General features: G+C 45.4%; 1 protein-coding gene across 6 annotated transcripts in view; it reads right to left on the bottom strand.

The window, feature by feature from the left end:
- LOC148384616 (voltage-dependent T-type calcium channel subunit alpha-1I-like) overlaps nt 1–25,868 on the bottom strand; it is a 73,147-nt gene that overhangs the window by 9,104 nt on the left and 38,175 nt on the right. For 3 of the 6 annotated variants that reach the window (XR_015853305.1, XR_015853307.1, XR_015853306.1), the window contains exons 11-40: nt 25,030–25,181; nt 24,770–24,955; nt 23,829–23,946; nt 23,600–23,755; nt 23,375–23,456; nt 22,749–22,903; nt 21,580–22,308; nt 21,065–21,165; nt 20,408–20,531; nt 20,004–20,072; nt 19,227–19,405; nt 19,001–19,127; nt 18,625–18,750; nt 18,446–18,535; nt 18,152–18,344; nt 17,632–17,783; nt 16,952–17,061; nt 15,679–15,812; nt 15,520–15,590; nt 15,000–15,078; nt 14,179–14,300; nt 13,089–13,517; nt 9,929–10,078; nt 7,686–7,820; nt 5,580–5,742; nt 5,155–5,390; nt 3,779–5,068; nt 2,381–2,575; nt 2,061–2,202; nt 16–93 (exon numbers count right to left, since the gene is read on the bottom strand). Coding sequence is in view for 1 of the 6 variants with exons in the window: in XM_088357257.1 (XP_088213383.1) it covers nt 4,358–5,068; nt 5,155–5,390; nt 5,580–5,742; nt 7,686–7,820; nt 9,929–10,078; nt 13,089–13,517; nt 14,179–14,300; nt 15,000–15,078; nt 15,520–15,590; nt 15,679–15,812; nt 16,952–17,061; nt 17,632–17,783; nt 18,152–18,344; nt 18,446–18,535; nt 18,625–18,750; nt 19,001–19,127; nt 19,227–19,405; nt 20,004–20,072; nt 20,408–20,531; nt 21,065–21,165; nt 21,580–22,308; nt 22,749–22,903; nt 23,375–23,456; nt 23,600–23,755; nt 23,829–23,946; nt 24,770–24,955; nt 25,030–25,181 (5,079 nt within the window). In the remaining 5 variants the exon portion in view is untranslated. Of the gene's footprint in view, nt 1–15; nt 94–2,060; nt 2,203–2,380; nt 2,576–2,738; nt 5,069–5,154; nt 5,391–5,579; nt 5,743–7,685; nt 7,821–9,928; nt 10,079–13,088; nt 13,518–14,178; nt 14,301–14,999; nt 15,079–15,519; nt 15,591–15,678; nt 15,813–16,951; nt 17,062–17,631; nt 17,784–18,151; nt 18,345–18,445; nt 18,536–18,624; nt 18,751–19,000; nt 19,128–19,226; nt 19,406–20,003; nt 20,073–20,407; nt 20,532–21,064; nt 21,166–21,579; nt 22,309–22,748; nt 22,904–23,374; nt 23,457–23,599; nt 23,756–23,828; nt 23,947–24,769; nt 24,956–25,029; nt 25,182–25,868 lie in introns of those variants that run through there. The other 3 variants (XR_015853308.1, XR_015853309.1, XM_088357257.1) reach the window with 3 other exon arrangements.

Genomic DNA, 25,868 nt, shown 5'->3' with positions numbered 1-25,868 from the left:
CTTAATCGCATTTACCTCGCTCGCAGTCTGTCACGCTCTTTGGTCCGACAGCGAGCTCATCTCCACCGCCTTACCGCAAACTAAATGATATCACTGGAAGACAGAAAAAAAGAAAAAAACAAAACATGCAAAGATAAGGTCAACATATCGAACTGTAATTTGCCTTCATGAATCCTTTTAAAACGATACTGTTGTATGTACGTGGAGCCATCTCAAGACTGTTGGGAAGGAATGTTTTAATGCTCAAGTATGTTGTCTAATTCTCCTATTTGTCTGCGTTGCTGTACTTTTGTTGTAATCACATCTGCAAAGGGGCTCTCCAATGGAGCAGTGCTGCTTGCCCAGTGTGGGCCGACAATCCACGCTCAGCAGAGCGCCTAATTGCGCTGATAAATTTGAGAAGGGAAACAAAAGCTCTCGGGAATCAGAGTACCTCACATGAACCAGCAGATGAGGGGCCACGTATAAGTAAGGCTTTTAAAAACAAAGACTTTTATTTTTCAATTTCCAATAAAAGCCTGATTATTCATGGTCATTTTCAAAATAAAAGCCTTAATATACATGGTTATTATTCAGAAAAAGAGTTAGGCTTCTAAGTGCATCAGTAACAGATTAAAAACACATTTGTGTGTTACAAGCGAGCAACAAAAACATTTGATGGTGTGCTGAGAGATAGTCTTCAGTTGCCACGCTGTCGTCATCTCCTGGTCAGTTGGTGAAATGCTGGTGTCAACCTGCAAGAACCTCAACCAAATAGACGAGCAGGATTATTCCATTTGTGTCTCATGCTACTTGTTTGGTGTAGAAATAAAAATTGAAAACCAAACTGTTCGAATTTTCCTCACATGTTCCAGACAACAAACGAGAAAATCAAGCTGTATTTCAATTTTGCAAAACAAAAATCAAAGAGACATGGACGGACCGAGACACGAACGAGAGTCATCTTTCATTTCTGTTAGTAGCCTTGCTTTGGTATTTGTAATGTGACGCAATCATGTGAGCGTCTTGACGTTTTGCCCTTCGCCACAACCTTGTCTCATGCATAATGTGATTTTTTTGTTTTGTAGTTGAGTTGAGGGAGATGATTTGTTTCGTATTTTGACTCTCAATGCTCTTTGAGAGCATCTTGTGCATGAGAGGCTGCAGCCAAAACCTCTTAACACAGCAACTTAACACAGCAACTTAACAGCCCCGCCCCCACCCCACCCCCTTCCATAAAAGGATGCAACATGAACCATTAAATTCCCTTGACTCCACTGACAAGTGTCAATCACGTTGATGTTTGCTTCTGCAAGCTCACCTAAGCAAATTGCAGAAGTCCATTCCAATCCCACATTAATTGCATGAAGGCTGATTTGGAAAATAAATGAGTTTGTGTCTTATTCTTTCACAGTGGAGCAAAGTTTATTGCAAGCGCAGCATTTGGAAAATGTTACTTTTTGCTTTGTAAGACATGATTTAGTATTTGTTCTTTTGTGCGCCGGAAAGAACCGATGTGAACTTTTCTTCTGCTTCATACAACTGCTCATTAATTTGATTTTGGCAAAACAATCATTTGTTCTCATGTTGAGAGCAATTAAAATGCCAGCAAAGCATTCTCTTCCAGACAATCAGAAGTAGCGACTTAAATAAGTTGTCAATATAATAAGCCTACACACCCCTGTTTAAATGCTAGGTAGGTTCTGAAATGTAAAAAGAGGACAGTCCGAATCCAAGCAGCGATGTGAACGCTTGAACTGGGATTTAAAATGCGCTTTTCGCGAAGGCAGCTCATCAAATGAGTGAACCTTCTCAGTTTCTTACTGAATCAATCTTTTGCCGCACAAGCCATTTCTGCAACATGCTCGTATCTTTTTTTTTTTTTGCAAAGCCATTATCTCCCAAACCTGTGGGCCAGGTGTTGAGGGAAGCTGTCAGCAATCCATCACGATGAAAGCACAGTGGCACAGAAAGCAGCAGTGTCAGCAGCATGCAGTTAGTGTTCCCAAGCACAAGGTTGTCACAATTTAGCAAAAGGTAAAGAAGGAGCAGAGGAAGAAGTCAACGACGGCGAGGCTCACTTGTGACGTGATAAGCTTCAGCCATTAGCGCTGATCCTCTGACAAGCCTTGCAAATTCACACTGGGAATACACGCTTGAGAAAATGGAAGATTGCTGCAGCCCAGTGTGGATGGATGGATGGCTGGATGGATGGATGGATGCCTGTCACAAAAAGCCAAGTGCACCCGTGAGACCTTTCAAAGGTGACATTTTGATCACTTCATCATCACAATACGCATCCCAACATGACTAGCCGCTCTTTAGTACATAGTAAATGAGCGCGAGCCTTGTGGAAATGATTCAGCTTGAAAATGGCCGCTACTGAACATCACTACTTAACCTTGTAGATTTACATTGGGCGACCTTATGCAAGCAGATCACTGTGGTGACGCGGCGTGAATCCTTTTGTTGTGCCACATTCACATGTGGCTTTTTCTCAGCAGAGAGCGTGATAGCGTCAATGCTTGGAGACAACCCCCAAGGCGCTTTGTCCTGATGGATTACTGCATGGATGTGCGTGCTCGCATGTACTCGTCTGAAAATGATGGAAAATCAGAATTTAAGGCAAGCAATTCTTGACAAAATGATCGCACCTAAGCAATATTGAGAGGGAAAAAAAAAAAATCCAGTGTGCTACAAAAGTACCAAAAGCACAATCAGCGATTGTAAGACGTCCATTAAAAATGACATTAAACATCTCAGGGCATACACATAGAACATTTATTGCTGTGTGGTCAGGCTTGAACCTTTCTTGCCATATTCGTTGACTCTGGTCTCAGAAAAGACAGGAGGATAACCCTTCCAAGCTAAAACAGCCCTTGGTTGCTCCGCGTTTAACCCTCAGGCATCGGCATCTTCGTCATCATGACACAGTTTACAAACAGAAGCATCAGGAAAATGCACACCTGATGTCATGTAACAAACACATGCACGCCGCCACGCACATACATGAGGGCTTTTGCAAGTCTTGGAGGGGTGGGGGGCTTGCACCACCTCAATATTTTAGATTAAAAAAAAATCTATTATGATACTAGCAACTAAAAAATTCAGCATCTCATTTTAGGCTTGAAGTGATTCAGCATGTGGCGGCCCGGCCCGGCTCGGCTCGGCCCGGCCCGGCCAGGCCTGGCCCGGCTCAAAATGTCATTTTGCATGAAAAGACGCTTGTGCTCAGTGTTACGCTGCATTGCTACAACAGCAGATGGGTAGCAAAGGAGATTTTCTTCGTTAATCTGAAAAACCGTCAGAATTGCAAAACAAGATGTCCATGGGTGTTCCGCTTGAGTGAATATGGCTGCTCCCATCTGCTAGGACTCATCACACGCAACTCAAAAGGACGACGCGCCGTTTCCTTAAGAGAAATGACGGAAGGAACGATTTCAAGCAGTTTTTAATTGTTGTGGTTTTTTTTTTTGCACACTTTTAAAAAAATGTTAGAAAACCGGAAGCCACTGGCGGACAAACTGGACGTGACGCATCGGAATGGACTTCCAAAGAGGAGCCCGCAATTTGCATGTGCCTAAATTCTCTTTCTCTACAAAAATAGTGCCAATAAAAAACACATGGTCATCACCCAACACTGACATCTGGACACACATTTGTATATACGTAAAAATTTCCATTAAATGCATTTCCGTCATGCAAGTCAAGGTTCTTTGCAACCTTTCGTCATTGCATCTCAAAGTCGCCCGCCGTGAGAGGAAGTACGGTCAAAAAAGGAGTGTGCTTTAAATCTCACCGGCGAAAAGGTTCATGTCACGCCTCCCATCCGCCATCCTCTTTTTGCCGCTATTTCATTCAATCTCTCGGATACCTGAGGCAGCGCTCTCGGCCGAGCGTGAACTCTCCTCCACCTCGCACTTTCCTGTGATGTCAGCAGAGAGGCGAACGGCACCCGTTGTTTCCGTCTGCCGGAACAGATGGAAATCAGATCCGCTTCCTCGCCCCCCCCCCCCGCCCCCCTTCTCTGCCAAACAAATGACCCAACGTTCCCGTCCCTATAGTGGACCTTTGAGTATTCCGTGACCCGGTCGAGGCCCTCCCTGAACATCTATCTGGCTGGTATAACTAGCTACCTGCAACTTTGGACTCCTTTTTAGCCCTTCGGCCCCAACTACGAGTGCACTGCGGCAAAAGCGAGACCAGGTCCCTTGGTTGCACACTTGCACAAAATAGGTCTTGGGTTGATCACAAATGTTTGGAGAGGGGAGGGGGCCGTGTGGGGAAGATGAGGCTTGGAAATACAGGCAAGCCTCTCTTTCATTGGTGGGAAGAAAGAGAGAACGAAGGAAGAAGAAGAAAAAGTTTGCAGTCGGTTTCATCTGTTTTTGCGAAAGGGCCCTACTGTTGTTTGGCTTGAGCTTTTCCCGCGGAACCCTGGCGACGCGTCTCCCATTTCGTCCCCGTCTCCTCTCCTCGCCCCCGACCAAGGGTTGGCCAAGAAACCCTGAGAGTCCATAAGCTCCAGACCTAGAATCTCCCTGCGGGTCTCTCTCCCTCGGGACGACAGAAGCGTCCCGCCCCCTCGGTCCAGGCTTCCGGTGCTATTGCACTTTTTCACGGCTGCTCCGGGATAGGCCACGGAAGCGGGCGACAGCAGCGAGGTCAGCGACAAACTGCTCAGCGTCTCCGACAAGTGTTCGCTGTTACCCGCTTGACTGGACCCGCAACCGCCCACGGAGGAGCCGATAACGATGCCCAGGTCCTCGTCCGAAGGGTCGATGGAGTCGTCCCGTGTGAAACCCGGGCTGGTGCTACCTCGCCCGCTGCTTTGGCTCCGCTGTTGGCCGACGGTGGCCTGGAGGGTGAGAGCCGACGACGGGCTGGGCCTCAGTCTCAGGCTTTGGACCGGGGAAGAAACGCCGGTGCCGTCTTGACGGAGCGGGCACTCGTCCGGCGAAGGAGGAGCTGCTGGCGAGTCGGTGTTTTGCGGTGGCGAGACGCTGAAGCTCAGGCCTTCTTCCAGGGTGGTCTGGAGGCTGCCTTCAGAGCTGCCGGTCGCTAGCGATGAATCGCTATGGGATGGATACTGCAAGAGTTGACACACAAATGACAGAGTGAGTTTTTTTTTGTTCTGCAACAGTAAGCCCCGGCCGGCCCCTCCTTCCCTCCCACCTGACCACACAGGATCTTGCTCTGGCCTCCAGGGGAACGGAACGCCGCCCAAGAAGCCGGGGAGGTCAACCTAAGGCCTCTGGACAACCTCAGGCTCCTGCTGCGGGGAGGCGCTGGGATGGCTGCTCCTGTCGAGTGGAAGAAGTCAGCAGGCGAGGGGAGCAACGGAGAGACGCTGCGAGCTTCTTCTTTTCCCTCCGTCTTTCTTTCCTTGCTGCTGACGCCGGAAACATCACCTTGAGAAGGAAATGATGTCAATTTAGATGCAATCTACATCTGAGCTGTTTGCTTAATGCTTTTATCTATGTATTTATGGTTCCTTTTTGGCGACCTTGAGGATATCATCTTATTATGTACCTGGGTTACTCTACTGATGTGTAAAGACCACATTTCCACTAGCTGCCTTTTTATGCATATTGACTCACTGGGGCTGAAGTAATTTGTCTCCATCTCAACTTTGCAGAGCGTCCTGGGGAAATGGCCTAGACCTTGGACCTGGCTCTGGACAACCGTCTGGTGGCCCTTCTGACCTCCTCCTCCTCCTCCTGTCGCCTCTTCAGAGCTGGATGATCCGCTGCCGCGCTTTCCCTGGGAGGGAGCAGACGACCTGGAGCTGAGGAGAGACTTTTCCGATACATTCATTCATTTTTAAAAATTGGTTTCAAATTAGCCTGAGGGTGCATTATCCACAAAATGATTATTAAAGTTCGGGGGGTAAAAAAAAAATCATAGCTGAAAACTAAGCTGCTAGATTGAGGATTTTTAATTACGCTTTTAGTCTTGCACTCTTTTCATCTCAGCTCCTCTCAAATAGAGCGAGGATTATTAAAACATGACTTAGTTCTTACAATAAATGTCAGGTGTTAACTTTGCGAGTGCGTGTAATTGCACTGCGGATTGAATTCTGCTTTGTTTACAGCCATTTTATGCACAAAAAAAATGGCTCATGCTAGAAGCTAATGCTACTCCACGAGACACCGCTGTTATGCTTTTAGTTTCCATTTCGATCCCTTTTCTTTTTCCAGGTTGAAAACGCTATTGACAATGAAATACTGCAAGGAACCGATTGACGCCATTTCCATGGAGCCAAACCAAAGCCAGTGCTGACACTGGGAAAACCAACAAAAAAGTGTCTTTTCCCTCACTTGTGAACTTTCTTTAATGAGCTGTGAGGTGAGAGCAATGTTTGCTGATTGCAGAGCTTATCTCGCTATCCGGAAACAAGTAGTATTGCCCAATTAAGGAGTAGAAAGGATGGATGATAAGGCATGGAGATAGAAATGGGATGGCACATAAGAGAACTCCAAACGAGGGACAGGGTGCAGCAAGAGAGACGGCAACGGGGGAGAACCTGCCGGAGAGATTTATTCGCTGTTAAGATGGTGGGCAGCTGCTTAAGGCGTATGTACCTACTGGCTAAGCCATTGCAAGCATGCTGGGCTTAGCTGAGATTCCCCCTCCCTCTCCTGTTCCACGCTGGCCTGCACCCAAAGACTTTGCCACATTTGTGTCAACACTTCATTACACATGGCTAAATCTTGTCTTTTTCTATGTGCACGCTGGCTGTTATCGTTCACAAGTTTATGTGCCTGTGCTTGATTAGTCAAGAACATCCACAGTTCTACTTCAACTTAATAATTCAACTACGTGTATTGCACACAAAAATATGTTGGTACCTAAAAACTATTTTGTAAATAACAGTAAGTAAAGTAAAATACAACTGAACTGAACTTGGGGTGTGTTTCTTGTGTTAACCACTGGAGGGAGCCGCCACACACTGTACCTCAATTTGAGAATCATTGCCCAAGGCCAACAACTTCTCCAAAGCTAATCACTCAAATGTCAAGTATGTCGGAAGGACGCGTGTGCCCGTACGTGTCCGTGCATATATCAAATAAGGTTACACTCGTTTTGCGTGTACCAGAGTAAAGTGTCAAGTGGAAAGACTCGCGTTGCTTAGCGCGACTATGCGCTCAAGGCCGAGATAGATCTCCGAGCGAGACAAATAAAGACATATATTCTAGAAGGCAAGGTTTACAGTTCACAAGAGAGCAGAGCACAGCACAGCCATTAAAAGCCTTCTAATGGTCATCTGTTATTGCCTTCCGGAATGAATACAGAAAGCAACCAGTAGGCTCCTGTGTGATATTAGCGCTTAGCCTCGTGGGGAAGTAGGACAGATGCGGCAAATACAGATGAATGCTTGGAGGAATGACACCAATATCATGTTTCCAATGTACCTAAAGGCCACGTTTGGTCTTTTGACCCTGGTCCACGTTTAATATGCGAGTTGATCCAAAGCGCAATTAAACACAAGTGTTTACGGAAGCTCGTAAGCGGCCATGAAATAGCCAGCCTCTATTACAAGAGATTTGTAGCTTCCGTAATGATACAGAACATACGAGATGAGCGCCGGCCGGATCTTTGCTTTGCATTATTTATACGTCATTAAAGAAGGATGGCAGTGTTTTCCAGGCTTTCCGCCCGCCTGCCCGCCCGACCGCTCTCACCTCACTTATCTCCCCACCAACCTTGGTGTCTCGCACAAGCAGCTGGTAGGCGGCGTGCTCGTCCAGGCTGAGGTCATCGGGGAGGGCGGGAGAAGACGACTTGTCGGAGAGTTGCTCTGATTTCAGCGAAGCCTGCTCGATCTCCGCCATCCTGATCTGGTGTGAAGAAGTCATCTCAGTTATTGGTGTCCCACACAGGGAGGGAGAAGTTCACCATTGCACAATTAACCTCAACTGCTTTCAACTCCACTTTGAGTATTAAAGTGTATTTGCAGCACGCGCATTAGTTAAAGCAGCAGCGAGCTCGGAAGCGCCTCGGCAGCTGTTGACAATTTTATTTTCTCAGCAGAACTCAATCGAAAATCTTATTACTGTACTACAGCTGTCTCGACAAAAGACGTTTCCCACCACTACATGTCACACATAAACAATTAAGGTTAAGCAATATCATTCATGTTTGTCAAAACAATGCTACTTCTGATAACAACACAGTCTTTTATATATATATACATATATATATATATATATATATATATATATATATATATATACATATATATATATATATATATATATACATATATATATATATATATATATATACATATATATATATATATATATATATATATATATATATATATATATATATATGTATTGTATATACCGTAGCATTTGTTCAGCTTAATAAACCTTTTACAAGCAGCTTTTGAAACGAATGGGGCTTGTCACAAGGGTGTGGGGGGGGTCTTCCATAAACACCAGAAGATTGTTGTCGCTTGTGTGGACACTCGTAAGCAATGAATGACAGTAAAACACCTTTGCTGCACCATTCAACAGCTCCCGGCAGACTGAAAAGGAGTCAGCCTCACCCTGGGGATGATCCCATGTCGTCTCTACGATGGAAATTGTGTCCCAATGCACCTTTGTTGTGTCCCAAACACAGAAACAAAAAGGTGCACATAACTCGACGACGGACGCTGTCTGAGGATCACCCACCCACCTTCTCACACACAGACACACCGATAAAGGTTAATACAGCAGAAATAGATGGACCAAAAGGAAGCAGAAATATGGAGGGGGGGGGGGGGGGGGGAGGTCAGAGAGATGGCTTGACAGCATCTGCAGACAGGTAGAAAACAGCACTGACACGTGACGTGACGTGACGTGAGGTGAGGAGGTGGTGAAGGCCAGTTATTGCTTCTTCTGAGCTGGCCCGCTGCACTTTGTCACAGTGATGGACAACACCGGCACAGGACAACATGTCGGGAAGTTAATCTGCCATATGCAACCCGCTGTCGACAAAACAACCCCACAAGTAGTAGGAGAGAGTTGCACGCATGCATGTTAGGGGAGCTTACATGCTGTGGGGCCTCATTCATCGACATCTGCTTGTGTGGAAAGTGGATACCACAAAATGCATTCAATAATTCACATGGACATGCTTCTTAAGCCTGCAAACACTTTCCATTCACGTATCAGATCAATGAAGCCCAAAGATTGTAACACACTATGCTCAAATGATGTTCTTTATATGTGTGTGTGTGTGTGTGTGTGTGTGTGGCCATTTTCACCAATTGACCACAAATAAAATCTCAAATATCATGTCTGTGTATGGCGTACATTAGGGGAGGCAGGGGAGCGTGAGCCTCACCTGCATCACAAAGAGTGAAAAATAATGATGAAATGAGCTTTTATTTCTTGGGTCTGTTTTCTATTCTCTTTTGTTTTGTTTCCAATATTGTCAATGATATCATTAGGAAATGTACCTGTTTACTTTGCATAGTTACTGTTTGAGTAGCTGCGCATCAAATCAAATTGCGCAATCCCTCACTAAATGGTTCCAGATGCCTTGGGCTCTAATTCTATGTAGTCAGGCTAACATGTCATATTTGGGTGTTACATATTTAGTTTTGCCCGTTTCATAAAAGCGTAACTAAAAAGTACAAGTTGAGGCAAATAGTAATCTGCCTCACAAAGGCAAAAATATAGGCAATTGCTAGCAGCGGTTCGGGGATTTACAAGAGCCACCAAAATGCCTCATAAAACTGCTTCATGTCTTCGACTTGATTAGCGAGGGGTTGCGTGGTGAATATAGGAGCAGCAGTAAGCAGTCTGTGCATTTCAAAAATTCACTCCAAATGAAAGCCAAACAAGATATCGTCAAAAATATCATCGAATGAATAAAGACCGGCTTCAAACAGGCCAGAAAACATTTGCACGTGCCTTAGTGCACGTTTGTTAAGGTCGCATGAGGGCGGTACCTCTTGTGGGTGGCCCCTGCAGTCTTTACAGATGGGTAGAGGGGACGAGTAATGGTGGAAGACAGAACCAGAGAGATTGTCGATCATCAGCATCTCCCCTTCTAATGTATCCTTGATCAGAAGAGATACGCTGTCCAACCACTGGCTCTCCTGGAACACACACACGCACAAATACACACACACACACACACACACACATGCGTACACACACGGGGATACGCACACACACGGGACGCGGGCCAGCAGACCAGAATTGCACGCAGGCACAAAGGTGTGCACATGCCGACATGCGAGGACAAAGGACACGCAGGGAAATGCAAAGACAGCTGTCAGGGTCCAGGAAAAATGCCTTTACGCATGTCAAGATACAAAGTTACTGGCATGAAGCATCCATTTTTTTTTTAAATGCACACGTCATCCACAACAAATGTCTGATCCGGATTTGACCCCTTTGGATAAAAGGAATTCCACAGCAGGAGCACTTTAAACCCTCATTAGCCAGTTAACATCTTTTTCTTCTCCAAGTTGGGAGCTCCGAAGAACGTTGCAGTTACATCTGACATATGGCCTCATTTAGTTTCTGTAATACCTTCACGCGACAGATTCAACCAAATGTTTGGGCCCTGGGCATTTGGTAAAAAGCATTTCAAAGTTAGTCACTCTGCTTTTCCTTCTAGTTCAACCAGTTGTTATGATTATGAAAAAAATGACTATTTATGTATTTGTGACCAAGATATTAAAATCAACCATGGCTCATCTAATTCCGAGACCACACTGAAAAGTATAAAAGTATTATAATATTTACAGATACCTTTTCTTGAAAAGAAAAAAAAAATTAAGCTGGTATTATATGGACTTTATTCTCCACCGTTCTGCCCCGATAACTTTATTTTTCTGACTGCCTCCTACGACTAATTATGCAATCCCAGCAAGATTAATAAATGAAATTATGCGCCGCCTTTTGCCCCTCTTGCACATCCTCTCACCCACATGGCGCTTTTCGACATTTGCGAGAAAGTCCAGTCGGTTGTGTGGAGGTGGCTAGATGGAAAGATAATGTTTGATTGACTGAGGTGGCCTATGTGCTGCCCTCTATTAATAACTCCATTACTGGACAACAATAGAGCCCGTCTGCTGGGAGTTGAGACAGAGCGAGAGAGAAAGAGAGACACAGAAAGACACAGGGAGCGAGAGACGGCCAGAGAGAGAGATGGCGAGAGAGGGCGAGAGAGGGTGAGGGTGAGAGAGAGAGAGAGAGAGAGAGAGAGAGAGAGAGAGAGAGAGAGAGAGAGAGAGAGAGAGAGAGAGAGAGAGAGAGAGAGAGAGAGAGAGAGAGAGAGAGAGAGAGAGAGAGATGAAATTAATTACAAGCTCTATCTGACTGTCACTGGTTGAGCTATTATCTCTCCTCTCCTATTCCCTTTACTTTTTCCTCACTGACCATGTGTGTGTGTGTGTGTGTAAAAGTGTCCTTTAGCTGCTATCTATCAATAGTGTTGCATTGCAGCCAAAAGTTTGCTGGGGGAGAAGATTGCCTGGCAAAGTCAGCAATCTGATCAAATCAATCAACTTGATCTTATAAAGCTGCAAGATTGACACGATTACAGGATGGTTTTCTCACAAATACATTTCGCTTAAATCTATAAAAAATATTCTATTGGCATCTGCAAATGTATGACTAATTAATATGTTGAATGATTCTGCCACAAATGCCAAATAGTTTCTAAGTGCAGGTTGCTCAGCATGCTTGAAGTTCCACTGTAGCTTCTTTGCCTCCTCTCTAATCTCATCTCCCATCATGGAGTCAAAATGAATGGAAGCAGTTTCTTTCTTCTCGCCAGTCAGCCACTTTGCATTTGTTTTTCATGATTTGGTGAATTTTGCAGCCAGCCAGCCAGCCAGCCAGCCAGCCAGCCAGCCAGCCAGCCAGCCAGCCAGCCAGCCAGCCAGCCAGCCAGCCAGCCAGCCAGCCAGCCAGCCAGCCAGCCAGCCAGCCAGCCAGCCAGCGCTGTTAAACGTGCCCACTTGTTCATTTGAGTCTTGCTTGACTAAACACACAGCCAGTCATATACAAACACACACTAAACCCTGGGACTGAATAAATTACAGATCCCTTAGTGCAAATCACTTGAGAGAGAGCGCTAGCGCGTTCTCCCCGCTCGGCAATATGTTCCTCTATCAGCCAACGCCGAGCTAAAAATGGCTCCGTGTGTGTGTGTGTGTGTGTGTGGCTGAGAAGCGAAGGTGAAAGGCAGCCGATGAGTCATCTTAACGCGTGTTGGTATCATTAGCGGCTGACGAAATGAATGAAATGCGCCAGACTACGCGGAGAAAATGAGATGGGGGGCATGCAAGCCAAGTGATTGTAACCGCTGCACATTCCAGTATCTTCTCACGGTAATGCCGAAAGCTTATTTAGAGCTTCCCTAAGCGACTAATTGTGATGCATGTCTGACCGGCGTGACCTTTGGCAACCCAGTCAGTCTCCAACAAGTCCTCGGAAGATGATGCTGGACCAAGCTATATTTATTCGGTCGGCCACGTGTCAATGTAGAAATATGTCTGTGAATCAAGGTCCCCCAGCCCGCAGATGTCTACGACAAGCCCTGAAAGCTTCCATAAAATTACATTTTAAGATACAAGATAAAAACTGGAATTGTAAAAAGAGAGGACAACCATAAAGCATGGCTGTCAATTTGATGAAAAAAGGCAAGGAATTTTTTTTTTTTGGGCAGCATCAATCAAATCATAATTCATCATTTTGTTTTCTCCCTATTGATGCACTGAGGAGGTACTCTGAGAATACACAAGCAGCGGTGCCGTCATTTTATTCGGGTTGTAAATATTATTGCTCTTTTTGTCTATCACATCAGGACTTTTGAAAAAAACCAAAAAACTAGTAATAAGAACTTTTATGGTTGTTGTACTGGTAGATAAAATGATCAGGTCTCTTTGCGGATTGTAAATGATCTCACGGTAACCTTTGAAAGGACGACTGACCTAAAACCCAACTTTTAAATACGAAATGGAGCAACTCAAAGATTCTAATTAATTGTTGGTTTGGTTTTGCCTGGTGACATTGTGAAAGGCAAACACACACACACACACACACACACACACACACACACACACACTCGTGCACACCGAGAAGGACACTCACTTCGTGTGCTGGTGAGTACAACGGCCGGTTGGAGTCAGCGGCGTTGTACGGCATGGCGTGCGCGCCGGGCGCCGTCCGCATCCTCCCTCCCGCTCCTCCTTCGGTACCGGGGGCCGATCCGGCGGCCCCACCGCCGCCGACTCCTCCTTTCTCCACCCCTCCGCCCCCGCAACCGGGGGCGCCCATGCAACAGAGGGTGCCCTGGGCCAGCTCCAGCTCAATTTCTGCATCCATCTCCGCCTCCTCTTGGGCCTCCTTGTTGGAGTCGTCCAGGTGCTTCATCAGCACGGCCACCACCACATTGATGAGCACGAACTGGGCGGTGAGCACGAAGGAGACAAAGTACATGGGCGAGATAAACTGAAGGCTGGGATTGCAGGCGTAGTCCACATCAGTGCCGTGATCTGGTGGGCACTCCCGCAATGTGTCCTGGAGACAGAGGATGGATGGAGGGATGGATGGAGAGATGAATGGAGAGATGGATGGAGATCAGTGGACATCAACAAGCTTCATTTTTTTACTTTCTGGTCAATGTTGATGCTAATCTAGTTAGCATGTTGCAGTGGAGATGGAGATCAGTGGACATCAACAAGCTACAGTTGTTTACTTTCTTGTCAATGTTGATGCTAATGCTAGTTAGCATGTCGCATTGGAGATGGAGATCAGTGGACGTCAACAAGAGACATTTATTTACGTTCTTGTCAATGTTGATGCTAATGCTAGTTAGCATGTTGCAGTGGAGGCTAGTCGCTCTGAAACCATTTAACATAATTCCTTCTCCTCCTCCCCCGTGTCGCCTAGGTGGGAGCGAGGATAGCTGGAGGAGGTGCACATGCATTCAAGGGTAATTAGTGTTTGGTGTGCGTACGCAGTGAGCCGCAGTCACTTCCCTGCACATCAGAGCGGAAATTTGTGTAGCCGTTTGCTGAGCCAGCACATTTCTCCTCCATCGGAAGTCACGGTTAAGACAACGGATAGTTTGTCTTTTGTCCCTCTCGGGGGTGTCTTGGCCGTTTGCTTGGGTGAACATTTTGAGTTGAATCCTTTCAGACGTTATTTTGGAAGTGAGCGTGCAGAAAACGGAACGCACCTTCATGATGCCATTCCAGTTGTCGCCCGTAGAGACTTGGAACAAAGTCAGGAAGGCCATGCCAAAGTTCTCAAAGGTAGCGTGACGACTCATGCCCTCGCACGGGTAGTCTTGATTGCAAACTGAGGATGAGAAGAGCAGGGGCAGGCCAAAGCAGAGGAAAATACACATCATTTTGAGGGATCCGGCACGACATTGCAAAAAAATAGGAAAATCAGCTGCTAAGCTACCTCGACGTCCTTTTTTTGATTAATAGCAACGCAACCTGTTGCCTGGTTTGTCCTTGAGCTTGAATCCCCAAAATAGACTCAAGCATGACCTCAAGAAAAAGACACGTTTCTCCAGCACTGCAGCAATTTAACAAGATGGAGAGTATCTTCTGCTAGCGACGTGGCATTTAAGGACATTACTTGTTTCAGAGTGCCCGAGAGTGGCTTGATTCCCTGTTGGCTAACTGTGAGAGAACTAATGAAAAGAGTTTAAGGATAAATAGATAGATAGATAGATAGATAGATAGATAGATAGATAGATAGATAGATAGATAGATAGATAGATAGATAGATAGATAGATAGATAGATAGATAGATAGATAGATAGATAGATAGATAGATAGATAGATAGATAGATAGATAGATAGATAGATAGATAGATAGACGAAAAGATGTTGCTTCAATGAGCACCAGCTGGATTTGGCTTAACGCTTACATGAAAAACACTGGTGCCATTTTTGATCTGCAGCAATTTGATAAAGGCAGTTTTTAATGTAAGTGTTGAAAACTCAACTAGTCATTATTTTTCATTTTGATGATAAGGTTACTCACCAAGTTCTCCGAAAAGCTCTACTCCTAAGGCGGCGTAGATGAAAAACAGTAGCATGAAGAGCAGACCCAGGTTACCCACCTGAACACGAAAACGGGGGAAAAAAAAAAAGCTTTACAAATGTACTCTTTCAAATAAATACTTTTTGCTTGCTATGTAATGTTTCATTTGAAGAGTGAAGTCTGATGTCATCAGGCCATAGGTCACCTGTTGAACCCTATTCTCTTGACCTCAAACGCACGCTTGAATAAAATGGAAAGAAAGTGAGAGTTTCCCCGGGGAAGTGTTTAATTAGCCTGAGTTTTAATTACCTCGCTGTGCTCCCTTGGGACAGAGCAAAGGGCTCAGTGTTAATGAGAGCGGGTCAATAAAAAAACAAAGACGAGGAAGTCGGAACCTTCACGACTCACGCTACCCTCTGAAAAGAAATGCTCTTTTTTTTTTTGGTAGGCTTTGTATTACTTTTGGATGGTCAGCAGGAATGATGAGCGTGTGTGTGTGTGTGTGTGTGTGTGTGTGTACCTGAGGCAGGGCTTGGACCACCGTATCCAACAGGGCTCGCATTCCTGTGGCCATTTTCAGCAGCTTCAGGACTGTGCGAACGAACGTGCGGGAGGAAAATACATGAAATGAGGGCAATCAGCTACAAAGTGTGTCAGATAAAGTAAACATAGTACGCACCTCGTGCTATTCTCAGCACTCTCATGATCCTGATGATAGTGGGGTTGATGGGCAGCGCGGCGCTTATCTCAATCTCCTCCAAAGTGATGCCCATCACGGACAGAAGCACAATGGCAAGGTCCAGCTGGTTCCACCTGATACATGTACAATATATCTTTAGCGCTAGATGGGCCTTATATATTTCTATTAGATTATTTTATTTCTATTTGTGCTAATGTTTCGTATATGTGGCGTCTAAGCACTACTTTTTAGCCTGTGGTAATTGAACATCAAGTCACTTCTTGGCCCGCTCAGTGTGGATTTTTACTGTCGTCTTTATGCTCCAGTTAATTTGTTACTTTGTATCCTTTGCTAGAGGATCAATAGCTGCTCTATTGATGATACATTTAGTAAACTCTGTTTGGCCCGTGTTACTTTATAGTGAGCCGCGGTCTGGCCAATTTACAAAATTGCACTTTGACAAACAACAATAGTTCTAAAAAGCTCCAGTGTAAATGGTCAATCTAAATGCACTGGCTTTTATTGTTTCCTTTTGTGTTGAAAAATAGGACTTGCTGGATATCATTGTATAAAATGCGCCTCGCTCAATTCCCGCTTGATCTTATCGTGGTAAATGAAACGCTCTCTTTTACTGCTTTAGCGCCTTTGGATTGGGAAACAGCAGCAGTTTTTTTTTTTTTTTTTTTTAATTTAAATTGTTTTTTCTCAGATGCAGGAACATAACAATGTCCGATTGGGACTCAATGAGTTTTTAACTCAACCAAGGATGAGAGAAATGAGGGGAAGTCTCACATTTTGTGAGTCCTTGACTGCTTTTAATGTGACCTGACAGCCACTGGAGCCAGAAAAAAAAAAATTAAAAAATGACACGATGCACCATGACCACTCGTGTCTGTTGGTGACACATAGAAAAATACATTTGATGCATTATTACGTGACACATTCACATTCAGTACAATGGTATGATCAATGGAAGCAAAAGTGCTGAAATGATCGGGATATTTGTGCACATTAGGCCCAACCGAGTGATACGATGGCATTTCACCCCCCCCCCTCTTGTTAGGTACAAATAATTGAACTGATGAGACACAAATTTCTTTGCACTTTTGAAATTATAATGATTCTTCATTTTCAGGCTACACATTGAAAAGATAAATGGTTGCCAAGGTTTTCTCAGCCCAAAGTTAGTGATGATGATTCAAAGGAATGATTTACAGCCTAGCACGTCGACACAATAAAGCGTGGCACAATCATGAAGAAATTCCCACCGCACCTGTCTTTGAAGAAGCGGCGGAAGCCGAAGGCGATGAGCTTGAGGATGGATTCCAGCACGAAAGTGGAGGTGAAGAAATAATTGCAGTACTTCAGAGCCAGATCTAGAGACTGGGAAAAAGACAATCAAGAGCTAGGTGTGAGCGTCAAGTGTGCATCTGTGCGCAGCCAGGTGGGGGAGAATCAGCTGCATCAAGTGCCAGGAAACGCCAAAAAAAAAAAAACTGAATTGTTTGGAGGGGAAACGGCGGGCCAGAGGCATGATCATCTATTTGGAAAAATGCAAACATCCCATTTGAGTACAAAGATAGCATAGTTATGCAGCCTGAAATGATAATTTCATCCCAAATGAATTATTATTATCATTATTATCGCTCTCTCTCTCTAACCTTATTTTAATGGCTAAATGGCACATAAGGGGTTAAAAAAATGTTTTTCCCCCGGTCACCTTGGTTGATTGGGTAGCAAAAAAGGTATCATTAGAAATGACTGAACAGGTATTGTGTCGCTCGTCACATCCCTCAGCAGCGCAATCAAGATCATTGTATCGACTGCAGATTTCTGGAGACATTTGCTTTTAAATAACGGTGAAAAATGTCCTCCCCTTAAGAACAAGCTTGTAAAATTGCACCAAAAAAAAGCAAAATGAAGGCGTCAGAAGTGGCCCAATGTCTGTCTTACGCGAGGTTGATTGTAGTGCTCAAGGGACATGGTGATGACGTTGATGCAGATGATGAAGGTGATGATGAGGTCCAGGTAGTGGTTGGTGCACAGCGTGTGGATCATCAGCCGCACGTTGCTGTAGCTGGCGTAGTAGGGAAGCTTTTGGGCTTCTGTTGGCCGAACACAAGATAGCCCAATCATTTGCATATTCATAAAATGAAAAAATAAAGATGATGGATATCCATTTTTAGCGCCATCATATATTGTGCTTGGAATTTACACCCGCTTGACACTTTCAAAACAGCTAAGTGTCCCGTCATGCTTAATTTAGTGTCGGCTAAAAAGTTTTTTTTTTTGGCACTCCACCCGAGATCTCATTGAATTATTTGCTGTTTTTTTTGCTTCGTCGTGCTGACGAAGCCAGGCCACCAAAAACATGCTATCCTCACCAAAATATAAACGATTCCTAAATAACCTTCAGCCGACTATTTATTAAATAAGGTCCGTCCTGCCCCTGTTGTGGCCCGCCTGGTCTTACTTCTCCTCTTTTTTTCCATACGCCGCTGCCGTTTCTCCTCACGCCTCTTGGCCTCCTCCACCTCCTGGTGCTGGCGGCACTTGTGAAAGTTCTCCACCACAACGCCGACAAACATGTTGAGGACGAAGAAGCTGACGATGAGGAGGAAGGAGATGAAATAGAGCAGCATCCAGGGGTTGTTGTTGGTCACCGGCTTCGTGTTAGGTTTGTCAAAGTGGAGTTGGGGGGAAAGAAAGGAGTCATTTGATGGTTTCAAAGTGACATTGGATGACTTGACAGTTGGAAAGTGTTTACCTGCTGGTCCACAGCGACGGCATCTAGACCGTGATACATGATGTTGACCCAACCGTCCTTAGAGGCTAGCACAAACAAGGACATCAGGGCCTGAACAAACAAAACATAAATAAAAACCACAATGTGAAGTCTGAAATCCAAACAATGTTCCTCATAGGATAAACCAAAAGAGCACCAACCTGCCCCAAATTGTCAAAGTTGTACTTATGGTGAACCCACTTGTAGTTGGCTTGTAGACAATCGGATTTGTTGGTGATGTTTTTCACATCAGGCCCCAAGCAGTAGAAAAACTTGCCTTTAAACAGCTGTTGGAAAAGTGGATCACAAACAAATGAGTCTGGGCTCAGAGAAATAATGAGCTGATCTCCAGCTAAGAATGTTTTGCCGTTTCTTTAAACGACGACGAGGCAAATGAATTCTGTGATAACAAGATAATCAAGTATCAGCCCTGCAACGCGAGCGCCGATTAGCAGGGTTAAACACGGCGTGACTCAAATAGATTATGAAATATACATGCAAAGCCGTGCCGCATTGTTTACTCCTGCCATGTCCTACCTGGACCCCGAGAATACCAAAGATGATGAAGAAAGCGCAGCAGATGAGGACAATGTTGCCGATGGGTTTGAGAGAGGTGATGAGGGTCTCCACCACCAGCTTCAGACCTGGAGCTCTGCTGATCACCCTGCAGAGTGTCAAAAGAAACTCACAAATAAGAAAAGGACAAATAAGAATCATAAAATGATAAAATCATATATTCAGCCACGCCTTGCTTTGACCGCACCTGAGAGGACGTAGCGTCCTGAGCAGACGGAGCACTCGAAGCACTCCCAGGATTTTGGCCCCGCCCGCCATTGACACCACGATGTCAATTAAAGACACAAAAACCAGGAAGCCATCCAGAATATTCCAGCTGCTCCGTAAATATGCCTGCTCCCCCATGTACAGGCCCATGGAAACCACCTGGAGAGAAAAATAAGCAAGGTGAAACTGATTTACAGACTCGGAATATCTGCAGACGGCAATCAATTGCTTGGCCGCTGCACCCGCAAATAAAGATGGGAGGGGGGGGCGACCCAGTGAAATATCGAGCAACATGCTGACCACTTCATCAAGCCCGCTGTGTTGTGCCTTTTACTTGGCTGCATCTTGTACACTAACACTAAGCTCAGCAGTGGAATCCTGCAGAGAGATGAATGCTACACACGCACACGCACACACTCGCCAACACGTGTTATTTGGACGCACAAGGCTCAGACAGACAGAGACACAGAGGGATACATGTACAGCTCGGCCGGGGGGCTGACAAGTCTGCGGCTGCTTGACGGCGCGTGATTGGTTAATAATTGATAGTGGGAATGCATAATGGATGGCCCACTTGTGCCAAAGGATCGCAGAGAAAACAGAGACTAGCAGTGGGAGGTGGAAGGAGAAGAAGAAGGAAAAAATAAAACAACAAAAGGGACTTATAGAGAAGGATTAACTCTGTGCGCCCGCGCGTGTGTGTGTGTGTGTGATGGTGGCTCACGGGCTGCATTTTAAAGCGCCAGTAAAAAGTTACCTTGAGTGTCATCTCGCCCACAAAGATGGCAGTAAAGATGTAGTTGGATATAGTGAGGAACACCCTTTCCTGAATTGGAAGAGACAACAAGAGAGGGTGACGCTAACAAATATGACAAGAGGGACCAGTAAAGCCTTCCTTATTGTTCCTTTTATCGCATAAAAGTTCATTTGGCTTGAATTATTGCCAGGCGGAAGCAATAACTTCAATGGCACACATCAGGCTGTTCTCGGTTCATTTTTGCAGGATTTGTTACCCCCAAAAAATTGTATTTTGATCAGCAAAATGTTTCTATTCATTTTTTTACTTCTTCAAACAAAAATAGTTTGACCACGGGGTTTCTGGTAATAATTCCCGACAGAATTTGGACTTGTAAATAGTCTTGAGTCATGCAATTGCTTTACCAAGCTGCCCTGGAGGATCTTGGGTCTCTCGAGAGCCACCGTGATGCAATTGGAAAAGATGAAGGCCAGCACCACGTAATCAAACAACTTATGGGCGATGATGGACTGGCAGATCTGACGGAACCTAAACCCGGAAAAATGAAAGAAAAAATTTAAAAAAAAGATGACAACAGGAAATGCAATTATTGTTTGACTGTAACGATTCAAATCCCTCCCTTGGACAAATTACGACGAGCCCCGCCCAAACCCGGCCAGCTTGCTGTTGCGATGCAGAACATCAAAAGCCATACAATATACATTTCCAAATTTGGCACGTGGCAGCGTTTGTGGCGCCCAAAAGCAATTAAATATCCTCACAGCGGAGCGGATTGGAATGGGAGGAAAGAAAATGGACAAAATGAAAAGAATAATCACTTTTACAAGGCGTGCGGCAACATTTCAATGCATTTGTTATTAAAGATGATGCAGGAGATTAAAGACAGCCTCCCCGTGACTCTGTCTCCAAATGCCAATCGATACTCTAATGGAGTCTTGGTCGTCTCTTTCGATAAGATGGTTTGGGAGGGAGGGAGGGAGGGAGGGGCACTATTTGTCTTAGTAGCTGTGAAATTTCCCCAAAGCAACCTGCAGAAAATGACATCACGACGGCGGACTCACTTGTTCTGCGGCGAGAAGAGAAACACGGACCAGTCCTGTCTGGTCTCGCACCAGTCCGGCTTGTGCGCCTCCAACATTTTTTGGATGCGGAAACACAAGCTCTGCAACAAAAACAGCCGTCACACGTTTTTGGTGAGCATAAAAATACCCTGAGCTAGCTCCACATCCCCGAGGCTTCAATTATTTACACTATTGAACGACGTATAGAAACAGCTTGGAAGCAACATCTGCGTAAATGCTCCTTTCTAATTAAGCGTGTTGCTTATTTACAATGGAAACAATCGAGGCTCTCTCTCTCTCTCTCTCTCGCAGGGCTGGAAAGATAAGAAGGGGCGACTTTACACAAAGTGCTTATGAGAGCGGGAGATGTGTAAACGCTTGTACTAAAACAACAGACGATAATGGCTGGCTTATGGTTGCTCGTATTTCTTTCGACTCCATCTGCGGAATGAGATGCTTTTATATGTCAAGATTGAAGAAGCAACCGTGTCGACTTGTATATAGTATCTACTTACATAGTCCAGCTCGTCATCCATGTCTTCCTGGCCCTTGTTTCGTGTGTTCACCTGCGGAAAGACTTCTGAAATCAGTCTTTGGTGGTTTGTCCTACAAGTCTGTTCCGTTTGGTGTTTGGGAGGCGGGTGAAGAAGCTGTGCCAGAGGAGTCTTGCCATTACAGTCTTGGTACACTCCTCCAATGACGCCGGGACTCTCAAAGCCACCGCCGCCACCGATGAGCGTCCCTCCGGGGAAGCTCTTCCTCTGGTGAGCGTGGAGGGCCGTGGGGGAGACGGGACGGTGCGCCAACGGGGGAGGATGCGGGACGCCCGGGACTTGGAGCAACTGGGGAAGCTCCAGAGACAGAGCCCGGCGGTCCCTCCTGGGTACAAAATGTCCCTGGAGGATCGGATGGCGAAGATGAAGCGTGTGAGACCCAACGGCGGGAGGCGAGAGAAGGCTTTCCTCCTCATCCGGGTGGACGCTGTGGAGGTGGCGGAGCGGGGAAGAGGAGGCACGGGGTCCTCGGATCCGGAGACTTCCCCCGACCACCCCTCCCAGACCTCCTAAGCCGTAGCCGTAAAAAGGCCTGGCCGAGGTGGAGGTGAAGGCCGGACTCGCCGACGGAGACGATGAGGAGCAGGGGCGGCAACCCATCAGGCTGTTCCAACTGGAGCGACGAGTCCAAGGGGCCTGATGCTGGCGGGCCAGCGGGCGACCCCAGTTGTGGTAACCGCGGCCCGGATACTGAGAACCAAAGATATGTTGGAGAGACTTTGGATTAGTTACCTCCTACAGTTAAAATAGATCTTTGACGTCTATGGCCATCAATAGTAGTGAATGTGTTAATCAATAACACAAACTGGTCCGATAATTGCTCAAAATGTCTGAAAACAAGAAGGATCGTGCGTCGACTAAAAGGTTGTACCCAACCCCCGTTGGATTAAGTAATTAACAGCTCCTCAACACTTTCCATGCAGTGCATTTTAATCAACTAAATGCCCTTTTTACTTGATCAAATAGTTGCTTTTGCAAATTAAAAAGGCACAATAAAACCCATGATTTGCTGCCGAGGAAAGCCTCGCATCGATTGACGAAAACCCAGACGATCGGCAAAAATATGTCGTCGGCAAATATTTAGCGCGATATCAAAACCCAAATGAATTGAAGGCCTCTCGTTAACGTACCGCAGCCCTCTGCTCCAGGTTGGCCCTGCCGAGGGAAATGACGCTGTTCTTCCTCGACCCGAGTGCAAAACTCAACCTCTCTCCAGGAAATAGGCTGGTAGCTAGTGGGCTCAAGTCCAAGTGTCCGTTCGGTGTCAGCGTGCAGATCTTTGGGTCTGCGTGGGAAAAAAAAGGCCATTATGTACAAATAAACCCAAGGGCCAGACACCACGTGACAAGATAGATCAGACATTTTTCTTCACTTTTGTACCTATCTGATTGAAAGTCCATTTCATTTGCTCAAGTGACATAACGGCCCGTTAAGCGAGACACGGGACGCTTTAATCCGAGTTGAATCGCCTCCAAAGAGCCAGCGATGAGCTCGTAATGGCGATACCCTGCCAGCAGGTTGTCCAATCTTTAAATAGTAAACACTTTAATGTGCTGCTACATGCTAATTTATTGAGTGTGATGCTTTGGTTTTTGCCAAGAGGGAGAAACGAGAGGAGTCGTGAAGAGAAATGTCAATTGCGCTCTGTAGGCAAGAAAAAGATGCTAAGCTACGGTGACAAAATGGAGTTTAGGAATTTTTGTTGGAGAAATCCATACCAAGAACAATTCTTGAAATCAACAAGAACCTCTAATACCTGAGAGATGCAGAGAGTCCTGCTGCTCCTCAAAATTACAGGAAGACCTGTCATCATCTGAGTAAGAGCGGTTCGCATCTCCCTGTGGAAACACACAAGCAGAATGAAATCAACATGTAATTGCTCGTAAATGATCAAGCGTCATTTGCTCATTTCATTTGCTGACCTAGTTTTGCCAATAAAGCCGGAATGGGCAATACATGGGCACACTGTCTTGTTTCTCACCTCAGCTTGAAAGCCTTCCACCAAGATGGCCACCAATAAATTGAAGAGAACATAGTTTCCGAACGTCATCAGCGCTACAAAGTAGAGGGCGGCGCAGGGTGAGGTGGAAGCCATGCCGTTGTACAACACCATATTCCAGTCCTCCTGAGTCAGAATCTACAAGCCAGTGCACATATTGTAAATAGGACATTTTTGCACCATTGAATGGGTGTTAAACTCGTGCGTGTACCTGAAAGACTGTGACGATGGCCCAAAGGAGGGAATCAAAGTTTTTCCTGTCAGGCACAGTGTCTCCCGCATCTGTCTTCAAACTGAACTTGCAACCAAAGATGTGCATCCCCAGGATACTGCAACACGACAAACATTTTAGAAAGCTAAATAGCTAAATGAGAGGAGCCTGTGACCTACAGTTAGCTTGCAAGCTACCTGGTGGCTAGCCAAGCTTTTTCAGGAGACTCATTTCGGATACGTACTTGGCTTTTTTTTATCATTCAAATTTGGCAGTGATGTTGACACTCTTCTGTGGTGTGTGTCAAATTTATTAGACATTTATTTTCCACTTTGCAAGGACTTGAAGCACGATGCATTATTGCATATTAAAAGGCCATATTCTTTAGTTTACAAAATGGTTCTCTTGGGTAGCGTTCAAGTCAAAAAGAGCATCATTCTGAATTCTGGCGGGAAGACTGTAAACAAGCTCAATAAAATCAAATGTTTTGGGAAACATCCTGACATAGATTTGCAGGTTAAGTGACTTGGATTTCTCTCTGCAGCATCTTTTGAGTGGCTCTTGTGTTTTGCTTTAAGTGCCAAAATGTCTTTCAAATTTTATAGCAGTTTAGTTCTTTACAGTCGGCAGACAGTCAAATTAGCATAAACATAATCATAACTTTTATGGTCTAAGGAAAGCAAGCGGGAGCCAAAGAAAGAATTGCTGAGACATTTGGAAATTATGATTTGGCACCTAATCCTACTGTTTTGAAGCCTTTGGGCTTAATGTCTGCTTGGACTGCTCAATGACTACACAGGACTTTAAGCTTCTATTCCCTCGGATGATGTTTTATATCACAATTGCAATTTATGGCTGTTCTCGAGCAAAGCCCATCTCGCTATATGAAGAATCATAAACAACAACGCGCAGACAAATATTAGTCGCGGCGCTCTTGATACCTGAAGATGAAGATGAAGAGCATGAGCAGCATACAGAAGGTTGCCACGTTGTCCATGGTCTTCATCAGAACCACCAACTGACGCCTCAGGGCGGGCATGAACCTGACCAGCTTGATGACGCGCAGGAGCCTGAAGGTCCTCAGCACCGACAAGCCGCCGTCCGCCTGACCGATAATCTCGCACACGCTGCAAAGTCCATTGGATCGGACATAAGAAGGTGGAACAATAAAAAAAAGAAAGGAAAAAAAGAAGGTAGAGACCTGATGATGACAATGATGCCGTCAAAGATGTTGTACGGGTTCCTCAAGTACTCAAAAAAGCCAAAAGCCGTCAACTTGAGGATCATCTCCAGGGTGAACATGCTGGTGAAAACAATGTTGCAGATCTCCAGCACATTGGTCAGCTCCTCCGGCTGAGTAAAAAAAACAACAACAAACCACTGAAGAGAGCAGCGGTGGGGTGACACGGATGGCAAACTTCTTCTGATGCCACCGCGGACTTCCAGTTTTGGAGTCAGCACACTAAAGAGGCAACAAGCCGCGATAAAGTTGGCGGACCATGTCAGAGGCGAAGCTCACTCACACACCTCCATCCACCCATTTAATCCGCTTTTTTCATCCAATCTATCTTCATCCCCCTCCAGCTTCCCTAACTCTGCTTTTCCTTCCTTTTTTTGCCCCAAAGTCTCATTATCGAGGAGACCCATCTCTTGGAAATCAATATCGTCCTGTCCATCAGCGAAGAGGAGGAGAAAGGTGGTCAAGGCGAAAGGAAAGCAAAGAAAAAGCGGTGGAAGCAAATTAGGCGAAATGCAATGAGCTCAGTTGCGGCAATAAAAAAGAATATGTCTACCGAGACTATAGAGCGCCATCGAAGCTGATCCGTTTATCTGAAAAGTGTTTGATAACACATCTGGAATGCTCCGAGCTCCACAAACATGCACGCCATCCAAAAAGGACACATTGCCAAAAGTGTTTTGGGACTGCAGTGCTTTGGCTCGTGGCATGCTGACTTTTTACATCCACAATGAAAACAACTGCACAAGCCCACGTTTGACATTATCTGCACTGTTGAACTGGATGATTTTCTTCTCAGTACT

The sequence above is a fragment of the Syngnathus floridae genome, chromosome 17 (assembly GCF_059516105.1).
Source record: "Syngnathus floridae isolate MCC-2025c chromosome 17, RoL_Sflo_1.0, whole genome shotgun sequence".
Lineage (NCBI taxonomy): Eukaryota > Metazoa > Chordata > Actinopteri > Syngnathiformes > Syngnathidae > Syngnathus > Syngnathus floridae.
The sequence above is the reverse complement of the archived record's forward strand: the minus strand, read 5'-3'. Positions and strand labels throughout refer to the sequence as shown.